At 43.6% G+C, this 26,691-nt stretch overlaps 1 protein-coding gene across 1 annotated transcript in view; it reads left to right on the top strand.

Moving 5' to 3' along the window:
* The window catches only part of MREG (melanoregulin), a 70,235-nt gene that overhangs the window by 41,433 nt on the left and 2,111 nt on the right, over positions 1 to 26,691 (top strand). The window contains exons 3-4 of the mRNA XM_081242452.1: positions 24,777 to 24,867; positions 26,070 to 26,233. Of these exons, the coding sequence (XP_081098578.1) occupies positions 24,777 to 24,867; positions 26,070 to 26,233 (255 nt within the window). The remainder of the gene's footprint in view (positions 1 to 24,776; positions 24,868 to 26,069; positions 26,234 to 26,691) is intronic.

Here is a 26,691-nt window from a genome sequence, read left to right as displayed (position 1 = left end):
CCATTTGCTTGTCTAGGCAGACATCAGGAGGGAAGGGGTAATATGTCAGGATGCGGTGGACTGTCTGGTGTAGGACTGAGCTACCCAAGGATGTAATGTCACCCTCAATATGGGCAGAAGGCTGCAGAACCCTTCTCCCTGCCTTTCTGGGGCCCCCATTGACTTCCGGAGGGCCCCCCTCCCAGGGTTCTTCTCATGTTACCCTATGTCTGTGTCCCCTTTGTTGGCTGCTCATCAAGCCTGCCCCAGCCCTCTCCAAGTATCCCATCACTAACATTTTCTCTCCCATCTTTCCACCCAATTAAATGTCCATTTACTCTGTGTAGGCTCAGCTTAACTGGAAGTTAGAAAGAAGCAGGTGTTTGTTCAAAACCAGAGGAATTCAGTGAAGAGTATGAATGATTTAAGGAGGCACTAGTGAACCCAAACTCATCATCATTGGTGAAATCTGAGGAAGAGGAGAGGTTTTCTGAACAGAGAGGGCAGCTCAGCTCAGTGGTTTCCTGCGGGGCTTCCAGATGTATTCATGCCTATCGTCACCGTGATTTTCGGTCTTTCCTGAATTGGGGTTGGAGCAGCCTCGTCACGTTGCAAACACTGCCAGAAACTTGCCATGTGAGATTTCCTGGGATAGGGACAGGGTCCTGCATGAGGGCCCTGAGGGTGGAGGCCAAGGCACTGGATGAGCCAGACTGCTTCTTGTCCCAAAGGATTTTGTGGGGCCCAAGGCCTGAATTGTTGAAAGTGTTGGACCTTGGCATGAGCTGGCAGTCAGCATCAAGCACAACAAGAACACCCTTGAGCTGCACACGAATGTGGACAATGAGCCGGGGGTGCCTGGATGGCTTAGCAGTCTGAGGGCAGGTAAGGGGTGGCATTTGAGAAACAATCCCGCTTCGAGGTGGCAGATCCTCTGCTGATGTTGAAACACTGGCGGCCGTTCTTACCACTCACTCTGCCTGTTCCTCTGCCCTAGTTTGGAAAGGTCTTTTCTTCCTCTCCTGTTTTGCCTGTTCCGGACTCTTCCTCCAGCCAAGGGCAGGGCTTTGTAAAACACCCAGGTGGGGAAACAAGCAGAACCTGCTTTTTCATCCATCCTTTTCTCCATTTTGCTTGCTCATTTTCAGCTCTGTCTGTGCTTGTCTTTATTTTTTATTTTTACTTTTTTTGACATAAATCGTAGCAATATTTTTTTTACATCTTTGTTGGAGTATAATTGCTTTACAATGGTGTGTTAGTTTCTGCTTTATAACAAAGTGAATCAGTTAGACATATGTTCCCATATCTCTTCCCTCTTGCGTCTCCCTCCCTCCCACCCTCCGTATCCCACCCCTCTAGGTGGTCACAAAGCACCGAGCTAGCTAGTGCTTGTCTTTAAAGTGAACGTCTCAGCCGATGCTGGGTAAGATTTAGTCATTGAGAGGAACTCGCTCAGGTCCAAATGTATCTAGGCTTTTGATTACTGAATGTTCAAAACACAACATTTCATTGATGCTTCAGTCCTCACCTTCATATTTTAATCCATGACATGGTATGTGTCTTTTGCCTGCTTTAAAGTGATGTTTGGGGGATAGAAAGCACCTTTGACTATATAGCAAAAGGCACGTACTGACATGTTTCAGAGTGATGGTTTTCTATTGTGTGGACTGCAGTTGGCACTATTGCTTTTTTAACCAATCATGGCAGCTGACACTGTGCTTCTGGCAAACATCCTCTTCTTAAAAGGTCACCAGTCATATTGGATTAGGGCTCACCCTAGTGATCATTACTAATGATTTTGGTTACTTCTGTAAAGACACTGTCTCCCAATAAGGTCCCATCCTGAGGCACCGGACATCAGCATATACACTTTGGGGGGACACAAGTCAACCCGTAATTGTAGGCACCCCATTGATAGGATTAAAAATACTTACTTTGTTTGGTGGTCAGATGTAGACCCTGTGGGTGTAGTGTGTTTAAAGAGTCTCTCCTCAGGGAGCTTACATTCTATTGAAGGGAGACGGACAACAAATAACTATAATGTAGGTCGTGTAGGGGCGGAAAAATTTTTCCTTCCTTCTAGGTTCTTTGGCTGGTCTAATAATTAAATTGATATAAGAGAGATTCACAGGAGAAAAACAAACTTAATTATGTATATACAGGATTCCCATAAAGATGTGAAGACATAATTGAGGCTTCTGTAACATCCTGAGCTAAGAAAAGGGGTAGGCGTCCAGGGGTACAAAGGGGAGGAAAGCCATTCATGGGAAGGCAGAGATGTTTGAAAAACAAAAGTTTCCCTGTTATGCAGATAAGTTTCCTAGATAAAAAAATGATTATGGGGCTTCCCTGGTGGCGCAGTGGTTGAGAGTCTGCCTGCCGATGCAGGGGACACGGGTTCGTGCCCCGGTCCGGGAAGATCCCACATGCCGCGGAGCGGCTGGGCCCGTGAGCCATGGCCACTGAGCCTGCGCGTCCAGAGCCTGTGCTCCACAGCGGGGGAGGCCACAACAGTGAGAGGCCCGCGTACCGCAAAAAAAAAAAAAAAAAGGTTATGGATACAGGCCCCCTTTCCAATATAAATTTAGGCAGTTTAAGGAGAGGTAAAGAGCTTTTCCTGAATCTGCTGGGGTTTGATTGCCTCTAGCTCAAAATACTCCTTATGCCGAAGATACGTATTTTGGGGTAACAAAACCTGCTCCCTTTTGGCTGTGATAAGCACTTTGAAGGAAAATAAGATAATATGAAGGGAAAGAAAGTGACTTTGGGCTGGGGAGCAGAGACCTGGATGAGGTGGGAAAGGAGCCTTATGAAAGGCATCCCAAGCAGAGGAAACAGCACGTGTGGAGGCTCTGAGGCAGGAATGAGCGTGGTATGTGCCGGGGACAGCAAGGAGGCCAGTGTGGCTGCCGCAGAGAGAGCAAGGGAAGGAGCTCTGCTGTGTGACCCTGAGCAAACTGGCGAGGACCAGACCACAAAGGCCCGGTAGGCACAGTGAGGGTTTTGGATTTTGTTCTAAGAGGGGTGGGGAGTTCTTTCGAACTAATCAAGTAGAAAATGCTTATTTGTCCCTTTGCAAGATGTGTTCTTCTCCTCTGGCCTGGTTACTTCTAATCTGGGCAGCTCACATTCCCTGGGAGTACTGAGCAGGCCTGGCCTTACACCACGCCTCCTCCTCCTGTTGGGAGATACATCTCCAGGGGTCTCTTGGTCTCTGCACACGTTGTGAGCAGAGGCACTGTCTGCCCTTTGTCTGGACTGTCTTTTCAAGGGTGTTTTTATAGTGAACAGCCTTGGGACGTATAGCTAGTTCTCCCTCTGGAGCAAAGGGCAGGCAGGGCTATCCCATTTTAAAAGGTCAGGTCCCCTGAGTTTAGTGTTCCACTTGCAAATGATGCACGTGCAGGCATCATTTGGCCCTCTTCCCGTTACTGTGTGGGATCTGGCATGAAGAATGCTGATCTGGGGACTTCCCTGGTGGTACAGTGGTTAAGAATCCGCCTGCCAACGCAGGGGACACGGGATCGAGCCCTGGTCTGGGAAGATCCCACACGCCGTGGAGCAACTAAGTCCATGCATCACAACTACCGAGCCTGTGCTCTAGAGCCCAGAGCCACAACTACTGAAACTGTGTGCCACAACTACTGAAGCCTGCGTGCCTAGAGCCCGTGCTCCGGAACAAGAGAAGCCACTGCAATGAGAAGCCCGCACACCACAACAAAGAGTAGCCCCTGCTTGCCACAGCTGGAGAAAGCCTGCACGCAGCAACGAAGACCCAACACAGCCAAAATGTAAATAAATAAATAAATAAATTAAAAAAAAAAAAAGGAATGCTGATCTGCTATTGCCGAGTCCTTTGTCTCTGACCCTGGAGTCTCATGTCTTTTGCCAGCACCCATGAAACTGTGACAGGAGACCAGACCGTATTAGCTTGTTAGCTTGTTAATCAAATCTCGTATGCTTCACAATTTTTGACACCCTTAAAATAGCTTTCATGTTGTCATCCTGACTGAGAGCTTGACCTGGGTCAGTGCTTTGGTGTATGTGTGTGGTTTTCAAACTTTCTTCTGTTATTTTTGGAACGCTGACCCCACCCTGAATGAAATCTACCAGAACACTGATCAAATTAAAGCTGCCTTGGTCTAAGTAAAGGCAAGAACCTAGATTCCGCATCTCAGGACGTCCCCCAGGCATCTTTGGAAAAGCCACCCAACATAATTTCAAAAACACTGTGTTGACCTACTAAAGGCCCCTTTAAAACTCAAATTTGTTATCTAGTAGCAATAATACATTAATTCTTATCAGAGACAGATCAGTTATGTCTTCATTTCCCAGTCATAAACAGGTCAGCACAAATTCGTGTTTTTTTTTTTTTTAAGTACTATTTTATTTATTTATTTATTTATTTTTTTGCGGTACGAGGGCCTCTCACTGCTGTGGCCTCTCCCGTTGTGGAGCACGGGCTCCGGACGCGCAGGCTCAGCGGCCATGGCTCACGGGCCCAGCCGCTCCACGGCACGTGGGATCTTCCCAGACCGGGGCACGAACCCGCGTCCCCTGCATCGGCAGGCGGACTCTCAACCACTGCGCCACCAGGGAAGCCCCAAATTCGTTTTTTTGAGGAATGAGTTCCAGGTTTAATAAGTTTTGGTTACAGGCTATGGAGGGAGGAGGTTGGGAGAGGCGGGCACTGCAGTGGTGGGCCCTGGGCATTTGGGCAGGGCTGTAAGGGAAAACGCTATAAACCAGAGGTGCTGAGAAGATAGTAGATGATAAATCACATCACATCTGAACTACTTGGTTTCCTTGATCCCTGTCCCTTCGAGTTGCCTCAGAAGCTTTGAGTGGGGTCTGGCAGAGAGAGAGGGGCACCGTTCCTTTTCACGTATCTTTTATGGTGGGGTTCTGTGTGAGGTATCATTTGGAAAAACGACTCTCCCACAGAAACAAGTTTGAAAGCTCATCTTCTTTACTCTGTCACCTGGAGCTCTGGCAGTGGGTATTCAACACGAAAGCAGATGCTTATTTCATAGAGTCCAAGGAGGAATGGGGCACAGCAGACAGGATTCCTGGGGTTCAGGCCCAGCTCTACTGTTGTCTCCTAACTCTCCCGCTAATGTGCTGTGTGACCTTTGGCAGGCCACACAACTTCTCTGGGCCTGTTTTCTCATCTGACAGAGGGAGATGTGGAGGACATGGTCTTAAAAGTCTCTGTACTTAAAGGCTTGTGAACTATGGAGCAGTAATGTGGCTTTTAACCCAAGAAACATTGTGCTGTAGTCCTGGGTGTCTGCGTTTTAAGGATCCAGACCTCATTCACGCCCTTTGAGTGAGATGCACTCAATATGGGAATGGGGATGGGGGCATTTCTGAGAGTAAATCAGGTGGCTTTGATTCCTCCACACCACATTTCCCTCCACAATCTAGACAAGCTGTGGCCCAGGGGCCAAATCCAGGTTCATTGGAACACAGACACGCCCAATTGTTTATGTGTATTTTCTGGATGCTTTGGTACTACAGTGACAAAGTTGAGTAGTTGTGACAGAGACCTTATGTCTTGTAAACCCTAAAATATTTAGTATCTGGCTTGAGGCCATGCTTTGCCTTTGGTTTGGCACTCGGTAGACTTGGCTCAAATGCTTGTGTGAATTTAATTTTTCATACAACAAGGACACACAACCAACCCCCTTAAGGGGGGCATCCCATAGCCACTGCTTTATGATACTCTGGAAGAAGACATCCTCTTTGGAAACTGAGAGACTCTTCTAGCCTTTTCATTTACGGATGCAAAACATCTTTCAATTACTGATGATTTTTTCTTTTGAAAAATGCCTATACAATTATGTATCATGTGAGATTAGTCAAAATTTTAAAAAATAACTGCAGTTTCTAAGCTTGTTAACTGTACCATGGACTGGTGCCACAGCACTGTTTTCCCTTCACATTCGGGGATTTTAAATGCAGAGGAATTGTTTTAGGGGCTTTGTTTGAATTAATTAAAGCCTGCCATGTTGATAAGGAAAAAGGCAGATGACTGACAGGGTAAAGGTCTTGAAAACTGGAAATGGCTGCTGAATTTAGGATTCATAAGGCAGCTTCCTAATTGGCTTGGCAAAGGGTCATCCATGTGTCTATAATAGCCAGTAAAGACTGGGGTAATTATAACCCATGTGTTAACCAGTGAGTTTCCAGGCAATTACAGGACTGCTTCCACTTAAGCAATTATTTTGCCTTGAGGCCGCGGCATTACATCATGCTTGAGGCTTTGTCAGCGTAACCTCCAAACACTGGAGTGGGGGAGGCGGAATCTGGGGGCTCCACTGAAGATTGTAAGGGGAGTAAAACGTGAACAGCAAATGAGATGCTGAAATTGTAAGGAAAATGTTTTACAAGGCTTGAATCTAAATAATAACTTCCAACTATTACAGGAACCCTATTGTCATTGACAGGCGACAGAGAGAGTAAGCATTTTGTGCCTTTTTTTTTTTTTGGCTGTGTTGGGTCTTTGTTGCTGTGCATAGGCTTTCTCTAGTTGTGGCGAGCAGGGGCTACCCTTTGTTGTGGAGCACGGGCTCTAGGCACGCGGGCTTCAGGAGTTGCAGCACGTGGGCTCAGTAGTTGTGGCTCGTGGGCTCTAGAGCGCAGGCTCAGTAGTTGTGGCACACAGGCTTAATTGCTCTATGACATGTGGGATCTTCCCAGACCAGAGCTCAAACCTGTGTCCCCTGCAGTGGCAGGCAATTCTTAACCACTGCACCACCAGGAAAGTCCCTTGTGCCTCTTTTGAAAGGGTCAATGTGACTCTGGGTTGTGTTCGCAGGGGTATAATATGCTGGAGATGTGCTTGGAGTGATTAGGGAAGTGGTTTAGTTTCCAGGTACATGTCTTAAAAAGGATATAGATAGTTTAGAGAAGGTCTGGAGTAGACAATGAAAATACCGAAAAATTAGAAAGTAAGAATCAAGTGATCGGGGAGAGATGGAGTAAGCAGAACACAGACTGTCAAATCAGATGCACATGGGTCACAGACTGTACCCAGTATCAAGCTTTACTAATATTTTCAAAGACACAGACGATCAAGAGGCTCAGGAGAAGCAGAGAGAGGTCTGGGACCTGAGAATGTCTCCCTAGGGCCCCTGTCCCCACAGGGCCTGCACCTCTGACTCAGAATACTAGATGAGTCTCAATGAGGTCCACGGGGTTACCTCACACTGTGCAAAGCATTCAAATTATGAAAGAGCTCTGTTGTATACTTCTCATTATTATTATTATTATTATTATTATTATTTTGCGGTACGCGGGCCCGTCACTGTTGCGGCCTCTCCCGCTGCGGAGCACAGGCTCAGAGGCCATGGCTCACGGGCCCACCCGCTCCGCGGCATGTGGGATCTTCCCGGACTGGGGCATGAACCCGTGTCCCCTGCATTGGCAGGCGGACTCTCAACCACTTAGCCACCAGGGAAGCCCTACTTCTCATTATTTTGTCGAATATGTGGCATTCTCCAGGGGCCCTACCCCAAAGATGCTGGGTGTCTTGAGTCCACGTCCTCCTTTGGGCAGAGACATCCTGCTAAGGGCATTCTGTAGTCAAGGCTTCTTCCTAGCAAATATCGTTAGTCTAGTTACCTGGAGGTTCACTGATAAAGAAATTAGATAGGGTCACCTGCCTTCTTTCCTTTTTTTTTGGTGGTGGGGCTTATCTACCTCTAACCCCCAACACACACAACCCCCCCCACAGAGTCAGTAAATGGACCACAGGCCAGCTGTTTAAGTCCTTCCTACTAGGGGGGTGAAGGTGAAAAGGACTGGTCAGGGTCAGGCAGAAAGAGACAGCTTGACAGCTTTTGAATAAAGGACGAACAATTATAATTTGGGTCCCTGGTGATAAAGTATGGAGGAAGGGTGATTACAAAAAGCGTCATCACTATAACGAGAAGTATTTTGGTTAAAAAAATAGGAAACTTTCAGATTTGGGGGGTTGTTAGTTTTAAAAGCAACTGATAACTTCCTCCTTTCTTTCCTTCCTTCCTCTCCTGTGTCTCTGCTTGGCTAATATCGAGGGCATCACACCCCCTTCCTGGTTATCATCTTGTCCTTGCTCCGTCCCCCTGGTCCTCCTCCTCCTTGAAGCTGGCAGAGATCCTGAATACAGAGTAAATGCCTCACAGAAGCAACAGTGTTTTCAGCTAAATATTGCGACATACACAGGAACTTGGCAGATTTATTGACAGGCTTTTCAGTTTAACAGAATTCATTGAAATCAGATGAGCTAAGGTCTGTGCTTTGCCATCCAGAACACAGTAAATACTTTTTAAAATAAATTCAATTTACAGTAATAGCCATAACTAGACTTTTCTATTTTTGAGGTAATTAGATACTCGGTCAGGTTAACAAAGGAAGCCCTTAAAAATAATCCTTCTTGGAGATTTTAAAGTTTCTGTTCTGATAAAAGAAGTACATGACCATTGTGGAAAATTTGGAAAGTATAGGAGAAAAAAAACACTATTATACTGTTTTTTTTTGTTTTTTGTTTTTTGTTTTTGCGGTACGCGGGCCTCTCACTGTTGTGGTCTCTCCTGTTGCGGAGCACAGGCTCCAGACGCACAGGCTCAGCGGCCATGGCTCACGGGCCCAGCCACTCTGCGGCACGTGGGATCTTCCTGGACAGGGGCACGAACCCATGTCCCCTGCATCGGCAGGCGGACTCTCAACCACTGCGCCACCAGGGAAACCTCTATTATACTGTTTAATTGAATTTTTCTTCTGCTTTTTTTTGAGATGAAATATATATACATATGTATACTATACATATATTATGTATATACACTATTATATATTATATATATTATGTGTATGTATACGTGTATATTATGTATATATATATCATTGTGAATATACACACTATTTCAAAAATATATATGCTGTAATAAATATATGTAGTCTGCTTTAATACTGATCACTAATATATCATTTAAGTCTTTTTTCATCACCTTTTTGTGTTTATAATCAATGCTTTAAAGCACATTATTTGCACTCACTTTTTTGCATTTGAGATTATTTCCTTAGGATAGATTCTTAGAACTGGAACTCATGGATTAAAGATTTTACCCATTTTTATATATTCTGATACATACCGCCAAATAGTTTTTACTATCTTTGAGGAAAAAAAGTAACACCAATTTTGAAACTCTCAATCTTAATACAAGAGAGCGCCTTTCACCACACCCTTCCCAGCACTGGACGTTCTCATTTTCTTTTATTTTTAGTGGATAATTTGGCTGGATAACAAGAAAATATTCATTGTTTCACTGAGATTTTTTTTTTTAACATCTTCATTGGAGTATAATTACTTTACAATGGCTTGTTAGTTTCTGCTTTATAACAAAGTGAATCAGTTATACATATACATATGTCCCCATATCTCTTCCCTCTTGCATCTCCCTCCCTCCCACCCTCCCTATCCCACCCCTCTAGGTGGTCACAAAGCACGGAGCTGATCTACCTGTGCTATGCGGCTGCTTCCCACTAGCTATCTATTTTACGTTTGGTAGTGTATATATGTCCATGCCACTCTCTCACTTTGTCCCAGCTTAGCCTTCCCCCTCCCCGTATCCTCAAGTCCATTCTCTAGTAGGTCTGCGTCTTTATTCCCGTCTTGCCCCTAGGTTCATCATGACTTTTTTTTTTTTTTAGATTCCATATATACGTGTTAGCGTACGGTATTTGTTTTTCTCTTTCTGACTGACTTCACTCTGTATGACAGTCTCTAGGTCCATCCACCTCACTACAGATAACTCAGTTTTGTTCCTTTTTATGGCTGAGTAATATTCACTGAGAATTCTTGAAGGGTGGGTATTATTTCTTAACTGATCCTTTTGTGAATTATCTCTTGATGAGTTCTGTTTTTTTTTTTTTTTTTTCGGTACGCGGGCCTCTCACTGTTGTGGCCTCTCCCGTTGTGGAGCACAGGCTCCGGACGCGCAGGCTCAGCGGCCATAGCTCACGGGCCCAGCCGCTCCACAGCATGTGGGATCTTCCCAGACCGGGGCACGAACCCGTGTCCCCTGCATCGGCAGGCAGACTCTCAACCACTGCGCTACCAGGGAAGCCCGGGTTCAGTTTTTTAATATGATTTTTCTTTCTGTATGCACCCCTTGCTGTATTTGTATCAAACACTTTTTCCAGTATTTTGCTTGCCTTTTTATTATTATTATTTTTTCTTCATGACTAAAAGTTTCAGGTTCTTATTTTGTCAAATTATATATTTTTTTGTTGTCCTGGAGGTCTTTTAAAAGTAATACACTTGTCTTGGTGTAGCTATCAGTTCAATGAGATTATGGTACGAAAGCATTTTAGACAGTGAAAGACACACTACCTATAATAGGAGCAGTGACTCCTGCCTGCTCCACTGTCACCTGGAAAGAACCTATATTCCTTAAGGACACATGCAAGAGTGTTTTCTGGTAGGTCTGGGTAAAGAGGCATCCCTCTGCAAACTTTGCCACAGTGTGTGTTGACATTTGTACAGCACTTTTCGGTTTGGACGAGCCACACTTGAGCTGCTGACTTGCCATGTGTGGCCAGCGGCTGCTGTATTTCACAGCCCAGGGCTGGATGCTGAGAGGTAGACAGACCTTTGAGATGTCCTCTAGACTCTGCATTCAGACAATCCATTGTTACGTCCAAACTTGCCCTCCGTACTTTGAAGAAGCAGCCTTCCTTGACGGTACACACTTAAAATAATTGGCTGTTTCTATCTTGCCAGAAATTCAAGTACCCCTTTCATCTCCATGAACAGGAATTTAATCTTATTATCCTTTGCCTTTAGTGACAGCAACTAATTGTCTCTCTTGCCTGCAGTGGCCTGAGCAGCAGAACCGGGAATGGGTTCCAGCAAGTTGATTAGGAATAACGATATCACAGGAAAACATCAAGGCCCAGTTCTTCCCACTGGCGGCGTTAGCCAAGTCACATCCTGAGTTTGGCCCTTCTCCCATCGCTAAAGCTGTACGTGGGCTGGAACCCCCCAAATTCGGCAAAACTGGCTTGAAATCTCTTTGCTTAACAGCCCCATTCCGTGGCTTTGCTGGCACAGTTCCCCAGCCGGAGCTGCGAGCTATCCCTTGGCTTAATCTGGTTAAAACCAGATAAGAATTAGGTCAGGGGCCTCTGGCTGCAAAACAGTCTGTTTCCGGATCTCCAGCGGAGCTGTGGAATAAAAATAAGCAGAGAGAGTTGGAAAAGCATTACTTGGTATTTACATTTGACTTTTTCTAGGTCAAACTTCTAGCTCTGGTTCTAGGTCATAACACAGGAACTCACAAAGGGCAGTGGGACTGCATTAGCAACCACGGGAGGATGTGCCTTTCCAAGGTGCCTCAAGCAGGAACTGCAGGATGATATTTGGGGTTTGAGGCTCTGCATGGTATGTTGAGTCAAACTGCCCAAACCGCTAGACTTTAGTCAAGTTTCACTTTATTATCTTTTAAGTATTAGAGCATCTGGGGTGGGGTTCTCAGAGCCTAGTGGTCAGAGAAGCAGGCTCACCCCACTAAGGCCCAGCTTTCCCTGGGATTCAGAGAAGAGGCAAGTAAATAGCTCTGGAAGGTCAGTAAGGAGGAGACCCAGATGCAAACATGTAAGCCAGAGGCTTGTTCTTCTCTCACTGGATTGGTGGGTCTGAGAAGGCTAGGAGAGAGAACCACAGCAGAGTTTGGCCTTCCCAACTGAAAATGCTCCTTTCCGTAGGCCCTAGTTTCCAACAGACAGGCCTTTTGTAGTGCGAGTGTTCCAGAATAGTGAGATGTCCAGGCAGAAGCAATAATGAAACTACACACCTCAGACTGGGACTCGAACCCAATTACATCTCAGTTGGGACTCAAACCCACAATCTTCTAACCGCACTCCTTTGTATGGGACTTCAACCCACAATCTCTGGTTTAGGCGGGGACTCGAACTTACAGTCTCCCAGCTGAAACCGCACACCTGGTCACAGGACTTAATGGGGCTCAGGCTCTTTATGTCTCAGCACAGAAGGAATTCAGCAAGAGGCAGAGTGACAGGCAAGAAGTAGATTTATTAATAGAGGACGCTCGTGAAGGGTACACGCGGGCAGGCAAGAGAGCTCTGCCCCGAGAACTAAGTGGGAAAGCGGGTTTATTTAGGGAGATACACGCTCCATAGACAGAATGTGGGCCGTCTCAGAAGGCTAGAGGCCCCAGGGTGTCGGGGGGTGGTTAGTTTTTATGGGCTGGGTAATTTCATAGGCTAACAAGTGGGTGGATTATTCCAACTATTTTGGAGAAGAGGTGGAGATTTCCAGGAATTGGACCACCACCCACTCTCTGGCTTTTTATGGTCCACCTCAGAACTGTCATGGCACTGGTGGGTGTGTCATGTAGCATATGCCGACATATTACAATGAGCATATGATGAGGCTCCAGGTCTACTGGAGGTGGAATCTTCCACCGTCTTGGGCCTAGTAGGTTCTAACCCGTTTGCGTTGTCTCCTCAACAGCTATGCCATTCTTTTAAAGGTCGTGCCCTGTCCCCTTCCCTCCTGTCTCAATAAGGCCAAGCCATGTTGAGAGCAGTTGGAGGGTCCTCCAAATTCTGGAGCCCCCGAGGACCAAGTGCCAGAACTCCGGGCACTGGCTCCTCCTTGGCCTCCAGTCCCTACCACTCCCTCCTGCAAGGTTCATCTGGTCTGTGATTTATCCTCTAATACGCTGAGTTTCTCTTTCTGTCACCTGATCTGTGCCGTTTGGGCCGAGGTGAGAGCAGAAGGCGAGTGAGTGGAGCGGCTGTGTAGGAACGGGGAGAAACCATCCCATCTTCCCTGCCCATACACCATGCGTGGCAGACGGAGAGAATGGGCTTTTCTAGTCCTGACAGAGGATGCCTCTCCGGGGTGGGTGGCCTTGACACTGTCCAGACCAGTTCTGAGCTTCCTCTGCATGATCTCCTCTCTCCTCCCTTCCCCGCCGGCCCCTCGCACTGGGATCTGGTTGCTGGGCAGTGACTGGTGTGTGGCCAGGGGCAGCTGGAGAGCAGGGCGGGCCTGTCCGTCCTCTGGACCCAAGTGGCTGTGCCAGAGCTGCTTTTGGAATGAAAGTCCCTGCACGTTATGTTCCATTTCTTTCTTTGTGTCCCAGTTTCCACATTGGTGACAGGGAAGGACAATGGAATAGGCTAAATTTGGGCCTAATTGGTGCAGCTTAGGATGCTGGGAGGAGCACAGGTTATGGCGTCAGACAGACTTGAGTTTAAATTTTAGGTTCCCCACTTAATAGCTGTGAGGTTGCAGCTGAGTTGTTTAGCCTCCTGGTGTCTCACTTAACACGTCTCTAGAAAGGGACCCATAAACCCATCTCGTCGGATTTTCTAACGAAAGGAAGGACACATGTAGAGTGCCCGGGATGGTGCCTGCCTCACAGTGCAGCCTCCATATCTGTTATTATTTAAAGAGACCTGTGAAAAGTATTTTTCAAATATCAGATGCTTGATCAGCACAGAGCAGGAGAGGTGAATGGATTATTTTGTCTTATTTCATCTTTCTTGAATTTATTCTGTTTCCCAAAAACATGGGGATCAAAATATCTTGATTATATAAACCTGCCTTGTTCAGAATACACATGGATTAGAACCCCCGTGGCTTTTCCTGATAAAATTTAGTGCTGCTTCTAGATTCAAAGCAGGCACTCAGTCACCAGCAGAAGGTGGCCTTTCTGTGAATTGTCATATTCATTTGCGTTCAGCCAACCCACTGGGACGCCGGCTGTGTACAGAGGACTGTATACAACATGAAGGAATCCAGGTTCTTGTATCCATGGAGCCCACAGTCTAGCAGTAAAAGAGACATTACAAATGCCTATATAACTGTCCCGACAGTAAATAACTCCACAGCAGTTCCCATAAAGGGGCCGAGGGACTTCAAAAGAAGCGACAGTTACTTTCAACTGGTAAGAAAGACGAAGGCTTCTCAAGGTGCTGGCATTTGAGCTGAGCCTGGAAGAGTGAGCGAGAGTTAGACGGCAGTGAGACGCGGGCGGGAGTGAACGTGGTCAGAGGCACACAGGCTCAAGATGGAGGGGCCTGTCCAGGATTGAGACTTTTCAGTAAGTGGTGGGGCACCACTGGAGTTCTCTGGGAGGGAAATGACCCAATCTGACCTTTGGGAAGATAGCTGGTTGGGAGGAGACTGGAGGAGTTAGCTTCTGGAAGCAGAGGGACCTTTATTGGAGCCGTTCAGTCCAATGAAGGCTGCGGCAGTGGGGAGAGAAAAGAGGGGAATCTTGTGACAGAGGCCGAAGCAACAGGATGCGGTGACTGATTTGGATGTGGAAGGTGGGATGGAAGCAGATGACCACGTCGGGAGTGTCAGAGGGCGGGCGCTGGCTTGGTGGAGGCCAGTGGGGAGTCAGATTGGGCTCTGTCGAGTGGCCTGGTCAGCCTCCCGTCCACGTGGAGGTGTCCGGCAGAAGGAGGGCATTGGAGACCTGGAGCTGAGGCTTGGGGTCAGGGCAACAGAAAGAGACTTGGGAGTCACCGGCAGGGAAGTAGTGACAACAGAAGCTAGGGAGTTAGGGGAAATTATGCAGGCAGGTGGAGATAGATGAGAAGGTCCAAGACAGACAGAGCCTTGGGAAAGGGCTGCATGAAAAGAAGAGGCAGAGGAAGAAGAGGATCCTGCAAAGGGAAGAAGGAGGGTGAGGGAGGGAAGCTGGAGGAGGCGCTTTAGAGGCAACGGTCCGAATCTCAGACCTGCTGGCTGACTCCAGGGAAGCATCAGACCTTTCCTCCGAAGTATGGGGGGACTAACGTCCACCCCACTAAGTGTCCTGAGGGGTACTTAGTAGACGCTCATTCCTTTTCACCTCTCCCACAGAAACCTGGGGAGGCACGGGAAGAAGCGGGGGCCATCAGCATTCAGTGCTTTAGGAAAGGACATCCCTTTAGGAAAGGACATCACTAGTGAGCTGAGAAGGCGGGGACAGTACTCCGGCACTTGCCATGGGTTGCAGATCTGAAAGGCCGATTGCCAGGGACTGGTGAGTAAGGAGATGAGGAGGAAGTGAGAACAGCTATGGAAGCTCCCTTTGAAGCCATGTGGCCAAGAAGGGAGGGTGGAGAACAACGCTGCATTTGAGGAAGCCTTGGGGTAAAGGGAAGGGCGTCCTGGCTAGTGCGTCAGTGAAACCAGCTGTCCTCTCAGGAGGAGGAGCTAGTTTCTTGCAGAATTCCATTTCTTGGGTTTGGCCTCTGAGGTTCAAGCTTTCGGGTGTTTGTTCAAAGGTGCCAGCTGCTTCACTCTGGAAGGTGGAAACCCGTCACGTGAGCCAGGGAAACTGTGGCTGGTCGCCTGAGCCCATCAGCCGTCGGGCCCTCGGCTGGGTTTCTGAATTAGGTGTCCTGTGACCCTGTCATCTTGTAAGCCTGGGAGGAGAGGGCCGCCAGCTCTCCGGGGACTTTTCCAGGGAAGGGAGATAGTGTGGCTGGTCTCTTTCTGAAATGAGCGATGGGACCTCAAGGGCAGGAGCAGAGGAAGCACCCAGTAGGTAGGTGAGTCTAAGAAACCCAGGGTTTTCCTCAGTCCTGAAGCCTGAAGCTTAGTTTCAGAAAAGTAGGAGCAGTTTCACAGCTCTCTCTGTTGCAGACAAGCACAACCCGGTTCCAAGCATTCACCTTTTCAACTCTGTCTTCGTAATCTCAGCCCTCGGCAGTGAGCTGCCCACCCTGTCCGCATCTCGAAGGGAGTGGTTTTGCCTTTGTCGCACTCCTCGGAGATGACTTGGAGCCAGGTGGACGGGAGGGCCTGTGGAGGGGGGGGTAGGGAAAGTGGGAGGTGGCTGAGGTCCTTCCACCCGTTCCGAGGAGGGGAAGCAGAACCGAAGTCCCCAAAGGAAGGACCGGAGCACAACGTCCCGGGGAGTCAACCGTCGGGAAGGACGTTCTTGGATCTGGCTGCAGTCTTGGCTAGAGCCTGGGAATACTTTGCTTCTAGAAAAGTTCGTTTTTCTTCAAAGATTTCAATGGTGTTTTCTTAGTTCCTCCTTCAGGTCGGTCTCTGTTCTAAGTACCTGCTCTTTCGTCCTTCCCTGGCTTCCTACCTTGCTCACACACCCCCTCCCTTCCGGTTTGAAGACGCAGTGTGGACAGTGGCTAAGTGTGTTGGCCCTACAACCAGACTGCCTGGGTCTGAAATCCCAGATCCTCACTTACTGGGGTGCACACTTGAGCAAGTACTTCACCTCCCTGAGCCTCAGTTTCCTTGTTCTTCTGATGTTATCATCATATTCACCTCATGGAGTAACATGTCCTATCATGAGAATTAACTAAGTAAATACATATAAAGAGCTTAGAGCAGTATCTGGGAAGTAGTAAGTCCTCTGTAAATATTATCTATCTGTCTGTCTGTCTACTGTCTGTCTGTTGTGCTCTCTGTCTCTCTGACTCTCTTTTGTTGTAAATGCCTTCAGATCTTTTTGGATTTTTCCAGGTGACACAGAAAGAATATATTATGTTGCAAGAGCCTATAGAAATTATATTTCTAGAAGTTATAAATTCTATAGTTATAAAATATAAATTATACATTTCTAGAAGTTATGAAATATAAATTATACATTTCTACCAAAGTCTAGAAATTATAGCTTAGAGTCCCAGTGATGGAGAGCTCATCATCTTACAAAACCTTCATTCTGGATAGAGCATTCCTTCTAACATTGATCTTCTTTCTGTGGCTCTACTAACACTAACAAGGCTTAGCAGACTAAGGAATAAATAAAGTTATTAGTTCTTGTTATTAGGAGCAAATAAAAATACATCCGATTCTTAGGTTGAAAAATGTCAACCTAGCCGAAGGACCAGATGCAAGGGTGTGTCTTCCACATGAACTGCTGCTAATAAATTTCGACCTACAGTTTTTAATGTCATAGGCCTTATTTGTTATATGTTTCAAACCTTGATTCTCACATTCCATGTGTTAGTTATCTCTGCTACTTTTGTGACCTTTGACCTCACGAAGTCACTGATAAAAATGACTAGGCCCTGAAACAGAAACTGAGCCCTTTCCTGCATTATTAAAAACGTTCCTCCAGGCTGACATCAACAGTTTTGAGTACTCTTCAGTAGCTGCAAAACTGCGGGAGCCTGCGTCATCCATTTCACATTTCTCTGTGAAAAGCAAACATGAGAGAACCTGTTAGGAGCCTGTTAGAATCCAGATATACCTCCCACCCTCCCATGTAGTACATGTCCTTCTCTTACTTATCTGAGATTTCCCACTACCTACAAAATGAAAGAAAGCTGTAGGCAGAATGGAAAACAGAAAGCAAAATGGGAGAAGTCAATATGATTTTTCTATCTTTTAGAGACTCTCTCTTCATTTTAAATAGAAAGTAGCATAAGACGATATGAATTAGTGAAAGTTGAAAGGGAAGAGATAACAGTTACAATGTTCAAAGAATTCATTTTGCCAAGAAGCTATCACTTTCAAGTAAAAGTATTTGGCTACTCTTCATTTTGCAGTTCCCTGATTAAGATGTTTAATTTTTGCAATACAGTGTTATTATAGCTACAATTGTATGGAGTCTTCTTTTAATGTCAGTGTTGAGTTGAAGTGGAAATTCCCAAAGGGATATATACAGTGTATGATACATGTGGGTACTTGGTACGTTTTTTTTTTTGGCTGTGCCACATGGCATGCAGGATCTTAGTTCCCCAACCAGGGATCGAACCCGTGCCCCCTGCAGTGGAAGTACAGAGTCTTAACCACCGGGCTGCCAGGGAAGTCCCTACTTGGTACTTTTTGATGGTGATGTTAGAAAGAATGACTAGGAAGTAAAACGTCTTAAGGCATTTTCTACTTTTAAGGCACATTTAGGAAAATATTGTAATTTTTTTAGGAGACCATTTTCTATAAAACAAGTATATATGTTTGTTATAATTTTGTTTCTTTCTATACCAGACGGTCAAAAAGTCAAGTTAAAGAAGTATTTGGAACCTTATATTCTGGTATAGAATGATTGCTAAAATATATTATTAAGTGAAAAGTGCAAGGTATAGTTTGCTACCATTTATGAGAAAAAATGGAAGGATACCGGAGAAATTGGTAACGTTTATTACTTGTGGAGAGGACACTGGCGGCTGAGGGACAGTCTGTAGTACATATTGGATTGTGAATCATATGACTGTATTACCTAACTTAAATAAACAAACAATAAATGCATAAGGAAAAGGAAGCTGGGTCAGGGAAGCAACAATAAGTAGTTACTCTTTTTTATTTCCTTTTATTAAGGGTGTATGGGTTTTGGAATTAGATGCACTTAGATTTGAATTCTGGCTTGGCTTGTGCTGGCAGTTGAATGTAGGGAAAGTTACCTCACTTCATGTAAAATTTGGGAAAGACCTTCTTGGCTGGGTTTTTATGCAGATCAAATATAATAAGGACCATTTCTTAAACTTCAGTTTGTGATGATCTGATTTGAGGGTATGAAACAAAGGAGATGAAACAGATTTAAGCCTGGATATGAGCATCTTCCTCTGAAGATGGCTTTTCACTATCCAAGAAAGACAAAAGACATGACCATCTTAATGCTTGGGTTCCAGGTGGTGAATAGATTTTGGCTGAAAGTTATTATGAATCAAAAGTTAACTTTGAATAGATCATTATATCCAGCCAAAAGGGTTCAACATGTCTTTGCAATTAAGGAAATTGAGTGGTTAAGCAAATGATAGTTAGACCCTTCTCCTCTGGATTTTTGGAAGAAATTAGCCAATGAGGTATAAGCCATCTCCTTTCCCCTGTTATAGCAACAGTCTTGTGAGAGTTGAGAAGCTCTGCTCTGGTGGACAGAATTAAGGGGATCACCATAAAGCAATCCCTGGATTCAGAAAAGGACTGCTGTTATATCTGCATCATTGCCTAAGTCACTCCTGGGACAGAAAGGTTGAACCCTAGGTAGAGCCATTAATACTGCATTCTCTGTAAGCCATATCCATTCCCAGCTACACAGCTTGATATGCTGAACATTTTTCCCTAGGGGTTAGAGGTAGGAAAATATGAGATTAATATTTTGTGCTATATTTATAATTACCTTTTTGTGTATGTACTCAATGAGTGGGCTTTATAACATGAATCTTTCAGATGTAAGGACCAGAAAGAGAACTCCAGTTGTCTAACCCAGAATGGAATTAGCTTAGGTGACAGAGTTCCAGAAACAGGACTGACCTCAGATGAAGTTTGATCCTGAGGCCCAGGATGGCCTTAGGCTCTACCTCTATGTGATACTTTCGTCTTTGTCCTCTTCTGAATATTGATTTTTCTTTAAGGTGGCTCTTCTCAGTGTCGTAAAAGTGATGGGACCATTTCTAGGTTTTGTACCCTCACACCCCATCCTCCAGGGGAAGAGAGAACACCACTCCTGATCATCCCAGAAGCCCCATGGATTTTGTTGCATCTCCTTGGCTTGAATTGGGTACTGTGCCCATACCTGAGCCAATGTGATATGCTGATTGGCTTAAGTTATTGGATTTCACGCCTGGCACCCCTTCAAAGGATTCTGATTTCATTGCTCTGGGAGGTGGATCCCATGCATTGGTATTTTAAAATATTCCCTGTTGGTTCTAATATGTTGCCAGGGTTGAGTTGATAAGCTTAAGCCAGTCAGTGTCCAGTCTTAGAGCTGAGAATATAACTGTTCTCTAAAGGAAAATTGGGGTAAACTGGACAGACTGATGAGAGAAGGGGAAAATATATCTTGGAGAAGCAGACGTCAAATGTCTGCTTGTGGCAGACAGATCAGTTGCCCCAGTGTCTGTATTACATCTTTCTTTTTTGCTACTAGAACCCAGATTTTGTTTGGGGCCACAGTGTGCCAGCCCCAGGGGATAGATCGTGATTTGTCCAAATACTAATGACAATCTGTGTCCCCACTTGTCCTGTCTCCCTTGCAATGAGAGAGAGAGAGAGAGAGAGAGAGAGAGAGAGAGAGAGAGAGAGAGAGAGAGAGAGAAAGAGCTAAATTGCTCTTTGTCCATAGCAGAGAGCACAAAGAAATTTTAAAGTCAATGCATATGAGATTGGAAGTGTAAACCTAATATTTGGAGGAGTCATGGAAGTAGCTACCAGAGAAGAAGAAGAAAAGAAAGGAGGAGGAAGAAGAAGAAAGAGGGAGGGGAGGAAGAAGAAAAAAAATGTTCAGAAGTAGCTACTTCTGAGGAATAAGGCAAAAAAAGAGGATGAGAAAGTAAACTTTTAGTTTTCATTTCATGCCCTCTGTTCTCTTTGAATTTTTATTTCTATGTGATTATATTATTTTTATAATTAAAAATAAATTAATCTCTTTTGAAGTTGTTCCTAAGAGTATAAGATGATTTAAAAATATATGTCACCTATTGTTAGAGTACATTTCTTTAAATGTATAAATCACCTTTTTAACAAGAAGTAAGATTACTTTTTAATTGTGCTATGTTTCCACAACCTCACACTAACACAGTGTAGGTATGAATAAAGTGTTTTAATTTTATGCATGAGAAAATGATCCCAGGAGCTTAAATCAGAACTCAAGGTCCAAGCAAGCTCATGGGATCGAAAGCTGCAGGAGACCTAGCTCCTGATGGTGGCAGGAGATTGAGCTTTGTTCTCCTTTCATGTTTGGCCTCATCCTTCTTATCTAGCAACCCTGATCTGATTTGGCCAACAACTAAGGAGGAGAAAAACCTCAAAAATTAAGCTAAGCATCTTCAGTTACTTGTTTTCAGTCAAAGGTTTTCAGTTTGACTTGGTTCCCAGGTACCTTATGAAATTAAATCTGCATGATTTCTTTTATTACACCTCTGCTAAGGTATTCATTGTTAAAAGTTTCGGGCCACAGCATCACAAAGACCACAATGTATTACTTCAGAAATTATGAGTAAACAAAGATTTTTTTAAAATAAGAGTTTAACTTTTGATGTCTAATAGATTTGAGCATCAAGTCACTTGTGAAGAATATTTAACTTGTTATTTTCAAATTGTTTGTCTAAAGAAAATCGGTACAATTTTTAAAATGTAGAAGGACATAATAAGACTTGCTTTTCTCTAATACCAGGGAATAAATGAGTTTCTTTAGTTGTGGGTAAGATTTTGTTCATCACCGTTTCTCATTTGCTACATTTAGATTCTGTCCTTTGGGATCGTATGTTAAAGAGGAGTTCAAACTCCCCTCTTATTTATTTTTTCAGAAGCCAGCACTTAGTTGAAACTCTGCCCAAGCTTCTTCTGGTTTTAGAGCTTTAAATTTTGCACAGAACTTTCAAATACTTTCATATATGATTATCCATGACTATCTGTCAAAAGAAGACAGTAACGATATGGATTTATGAAATGCAGCGTTTCATTCTGTTAATCCTGTTAACAGGTACTTATCACGTGCATCATGTGTGGATCCATCCTTAGTGGATTTTAAAATGTTACACTGTTGCTTCACCATCTAACAGTTTATCAGAGGAACAGACACTGAAACGGAATGGATTTGTATAACATTCCTTGTTAGTATTTAAGAATAGCAAAATAACTGATAGATGGACAGCAAGAAAAGAAAGATTAAGAAAAAGTCTGAAGCCCGGATTACCCAGTGATGAATGGGTCTCCGAAAAATAGAGATTTGGCTACACTTCCTTCAGGACAGAAGTTCTGAGGCATCAGCCTAAGGAGCTAAAAGAAAAATTAGCAGAGACCTTTAATCGCAAGTTAATGAAGCCACCTAGTGGTTTGTTACATCATTTAAGGTTGTGTGCATATGTAAAGCATCTCATCTGTGGATTGACTGTGTGGGTCTCTAATCAAGTGTGAGTCAAAGCCTGATCACTTTTCATTTAGTCCAGCAAGGAGGGTCAGTTTCATTGAGAATAAGCACAGTGCTGCTCTGTGTAATCTTTTGTTTATTTATAGTCTTTTTTTAATCAAAAAGGACTTAAGGTAAAGTACATGAAAATACAATGAGAGCACAAACTAGAAGAAGATGAGAAAAGAGAAAAAACAAAAAGATATAAAAAGTAGTAAAAATTTTGATAATTCAAAAATGCTTTCAAAATCCTATATGTTTACCATGAAAGGACTCTACATTTTCAGGTAAGCGTGGAAACTGATCAGTTATAAAATTCACAATGTTTAGAACAGTGAAACATTTTTTAGGAAAAGTGAAATCCTACCTAATATCAAGAGCAGAGAAATTTTTCTTCTGGAGGTCCTCACAAATGAGGTACTGCCTAAAGTCATGTGTAATGTCCTCAATCCTCATAATAGAGATCATCCTGAGTCTTGGAAGATTGTTTCTTAACTGTGCCTACACCGCTTTGGAGGAGAATGTGCACCAAACTCCATTTTCAGGGCTTGCATTAAAGCATTTGGTCCTCACAATAAGCCTGAGAGGTAGGTAGTATTACTATCTCCATATTACAGATGAGGCCACTGACACACAGTGAGATTATGAACTTGCCCGAAGTTAGGCTGTTAATAAATAATGGAGCTGGGATTCAAACCTGGGAAGTCTGGCTCTAACACCCATGCTCTTTTCCAAAATGCTATATATACTGAATGACCCATCCAATGAAAATGGCAATACTGTATTGAATACTTACACAGTCTGTGGGGCATTAGTTAGAAGTGCTTTAACATGGTGCTGAAGATGAGGTCAGGACTGCATATTTCTGAGATGACCCAGTCAATATTGCCTTCCAGTGTCACAGACTTCATCCCTGACCCCAGTCACTGCACACTTATGCAAACACATGTGTATACACACCTTTGGTCAAAAACAGAGGACCAGGAAAGAGTACTCAGACTCACCACTTCCTGATTTCTAGAAAATTGCTGAAATCCATGACCTTTTTATAAAAACTTTATTTTATTGAGATATAGTTGATTTACAATGTTGTGTTAATTTCTGCTGTACAGCAAAGTGATTCATTTATACATATATATACATTCTTTTTCATATTCTTTACCATTTTGGTTTATCAAAGGATAGTGAATATAGTTCCCTGTGCTATATAGTAGGACCTTGTTGTTTATCCATTCTCTATATAATAGTTTGCATCTGCTAATCCCAAACTCCCAATCCTTCCCTCCCACTTCTCTCCTTCCCCTTGGTAATCATAAGTCTGTTCTCTGTCTGTGGGTCTGTTTCTATTTCATAGATAAGTTCATTTGTATCATATTTTAGATTCCACATATAAGTGATATCATATGGTATTTGTGTTTCTCTTTCTGACTTACTTCACTTAGTGTGATAATCTCTAGGTCCATCCATGTTGCTGCAAATGGCATTATTTCATTCTTTTTATGGCTGAGGAGTATTCCATTGTATATATGCACCACATCCTCTTTATCCAGTCATCTGTTGATGGACATTTAGGTTGTTTCCATGTCTTGCCTATTGTGTATAGTGCTGCTATGAACATAGGGGTTCATATATCTTTTTGAATTATAGTTTTGTGAAATCCATGACTTTTTGATGCCTTTGTATCTTCAGATACAAGATCTAAAATGCAGTCATAACAAAACGTGCTTTATTTTGCTAGCTTTTCTTTCTCAAAGTGGTATCTATAAATGTTTGGGAATGGCAGCTAAATTGATTTCTCTTAACCAGTCATGACAGTTGATTAGGGATGAGCAAGGCAAGCCTTGAAAGGAAGTTGGTAGGGAAATAATGGCATCATTGAAACATTTCCGGTTAGTGGAGTCAAAATATCATATAACTTGAGTCTTAAATTGAGCACTTAGAATGATGTTCTTTTAAGCTGTACATTAGGATAGTTGTGTGGTTAATGTTCTTGCCAAGAGGAAAAGGTATACTCTATAAAATGACCCTTCTATATAGAGAAGGCTCCTTGAAAACAAATTTCCATGGCACTTAAAACAAATGCCTAGCTCAGTAAGGATTCTAATGCTCCTGAAAAATTCAAGTTCTGTTTGGAGACCAACATGATGGCCTACTGCTCATAAGAGTGAAGTTTTCAGAATGATAATCTTTTAATAGTTCTGCTGAATGCTTGAAAGATTCATCCTATCATGGGAACATAAATGAATGAGAGCAATGCTGAGATACGGTGAAAGAAACTGGCTGGAAATCAAGAAACTTGGGATCTACTTCAGGTCTGCTTTATTCTGATAACAAAGAAAGACACAAATTCTTTGTGTGTCATTTTTCTTTTTTTTTTTAAGATTTTTTGTTTGATGTGGACCATTTTTAAACCACTGGACTGCCAGGGAAGTCTCTGTGTGTCATTTTTCTCATGAACTTTGGAGTGAGATCTAAATTCAAGCACCAATTCTGATACCCGTTAGCTGGATGATACTGGATTAGCCAGTTAACCTTTCCGGGCTTCAGTTTCATTATCTATAAAGTGGCTTCACTAATCCAATAGATTTTATTAGGTGCTCACTGTGTGCAAGTATTTTATATATAAAGGTTTTTTTTTATACCTTTTATCTTTATAACTATCTTAAATGAAATGTTCACTCTTGTTATCCCTACTTTACAGGTGTTATCACTGAAGTTGAAAGAATAGGTAACGTGAAGAGTTTAATTAGGATAATTTATGTAATGTGTCATATCACCTGGTGTACAGCAGATTCTCCAGACATGGAGCTGATGTATTCCTGTTGATTTCATCTTCCCATCTCCTTCTCTTCTTCTGGGATTTGTTTTGAAGATTAGCGAAGAGGAGAACCACAGGCTTAAACAGCTTAACTTTGGGAATTAGGGATTTAGGCCAAAATGTAAAAATATAACTGAATTTTTATTTTCCTACAGGAGTGGCAAAAACTCAACTATGATATCTACACCCTGCGACAGATTCGAAGGGAAGTGAGAAATAGATGGAAACGCATTTTAGAAGATTTAGGTGAGTCTGAAAGTGATTATGAAATGGTAAAAATAACCAGTTGTGATCGTTCCTCTTCACTTTCTCCAGCATGGTTTTTATGAAAGGAATGTCAGTAACTGACTGTTTAAGGCTACTGTGTACTAATTATTTTCCCAATCCCGCCCTCCCTGTATCCTCAGCTAAACATCTGATGTTTCTGTTATCACCAGACCCTGTCTTGAGGACATATTTTGCCATGTGTTACTCCACCTGTCCTCAGTATCAAGTAGCACAGGGCAGTGGAATCATATGGGCACCACCATTGACTTTTTGGGCATTGTACATTGATTGCATTAGATGGGAGTGATTGGCCAGTTAATCATAGCTTTATAAGGTAAGGCAGACTGGGAGAAATATTATTTGTAAGAGAGACAACAAAATACCTGTGGTATTAGAGTAGATATTGGGTATTGATTTTTCTTAAATCTGCCAGGGTGGTGATACAATAAACATGGTCCTCACATTACAAGTAAGCTTGTTTTCCTGTTTTAAAATAATGAATTTATCAAATTTGAAGTCCTCAGTCCTTCTACTTTGAAAGAGAACATGACACCTTGGCATCATAACCTTTCAAAAGTGGGGTACCAGGTTGCTAGCCACTGTTGCTTTAGTTGGGATATGATGGGGGGGGGTGGAACTCTGCCCTCTTTACTCACCCAGTATTCTTCTGACTTAATAGTCTCCTCTTTATGATGTAAGTTATCCCAGGAAGGGTAAATCTATGAGTCTTTTAGATCTTTGCGTAAGTAATTTAACCAGTGAGCCATATTGCCCCGGGGAAGGGAATCTGGGCTTGGAGAAGTAGGGGCCTGAAGGTGACCATTGTGCAGGTTGCAGGGGAAGTAAGAATTCAGGAAACAGGGGAGGAGGTGAAGAGTGGAGAGTGGGAGGACGGTTTCCAAACCAAAAACCGGGGCAGCAGGCAGTCAGTGGATGAGTATCCAAGGCTTAACTCGGAGGAAAAAGTTAACAAAGAAAATCTGGTTAGAAGAAATCGCAAAGGAATTTTAATTAAAGACCCCCACCAACCACACTGTGCTGGGAAGCAACACAGGGAGTGGTGCCTTGGGCTTCAGTTTTCTCATATTTGTTCCTAACCCACTGTTGGGTCCCTTAGTCTCCTGCAGGACCATCATTTCCTTGTGACTAATTTACGTGAGGGTTCAATCTCTTTACCTTAGGTTTTCAAAAGGAAGCAGACTCTTTGTTGTCAGTGACAAAACTCAGCACCATCAGTGATTCTAAAAACACAAGGAAAGCTCGGGAGATATTGTTGAGACTGGCTGAAGAGACCAATATTTTCCCAACCAGTTGGGAGCTATCGGAGAGATATCTCTTTGTTGTGGTAAGTAGATGTCTTTGTCCACCTGCTCTGATTTTGCTTTAAAGTTTTGCTTCTCTATTAGTCCATATTCTCAGCATTCTCACACCACCAGCTCCACCATGGTGTGAGGTATGGCAGATGATTCTGGCATATTATGCATTGGTACCCAGTGGCCAGCACATCATAATCACTTGGAGGGCTTTAAAAATTCAGGTTTCTGGATTGCACTTAGACCAGCTGAGACTTGCATTGTGGCTCAAGAATCTATCTGTATTTTTCAGCCAATTTTGCTGTGCAGTCAGCTTTTTGAACCATTTCTAGGTCAAAGAGATGTGAGAAATATTGTGTGTATAACATAACCTAAGATTGAAAAATGATTTGAAAGGACTCTTAAAAGCAGTGGAATGTTTCTTGGATAACGTAAGTAAGGGCTAAGGAGTGTCTCTCAATTTGTTGGGAAAAATTTAATAAATGTTTTA

The sequence above is a fragment of the Mesoplodon bidens genome (genome assembly GCF_964165515.1).
Source record: "Mesoplodon bidens genome assembly, chromosome: 8".
NCBI classification, from domain to species: domain Eukaryota; kingdom Metazoa; phylum Chordata; class Mammalia; order Artiodactyla; family Ziphiidae; genus Mesoplodon; species Mesoplodon bidens.
The sequence above is the reverse complement of the archived record's forward strand: the minus strand, read 5'-3'. Positions and strand labels throughout refer to the sequence as shown.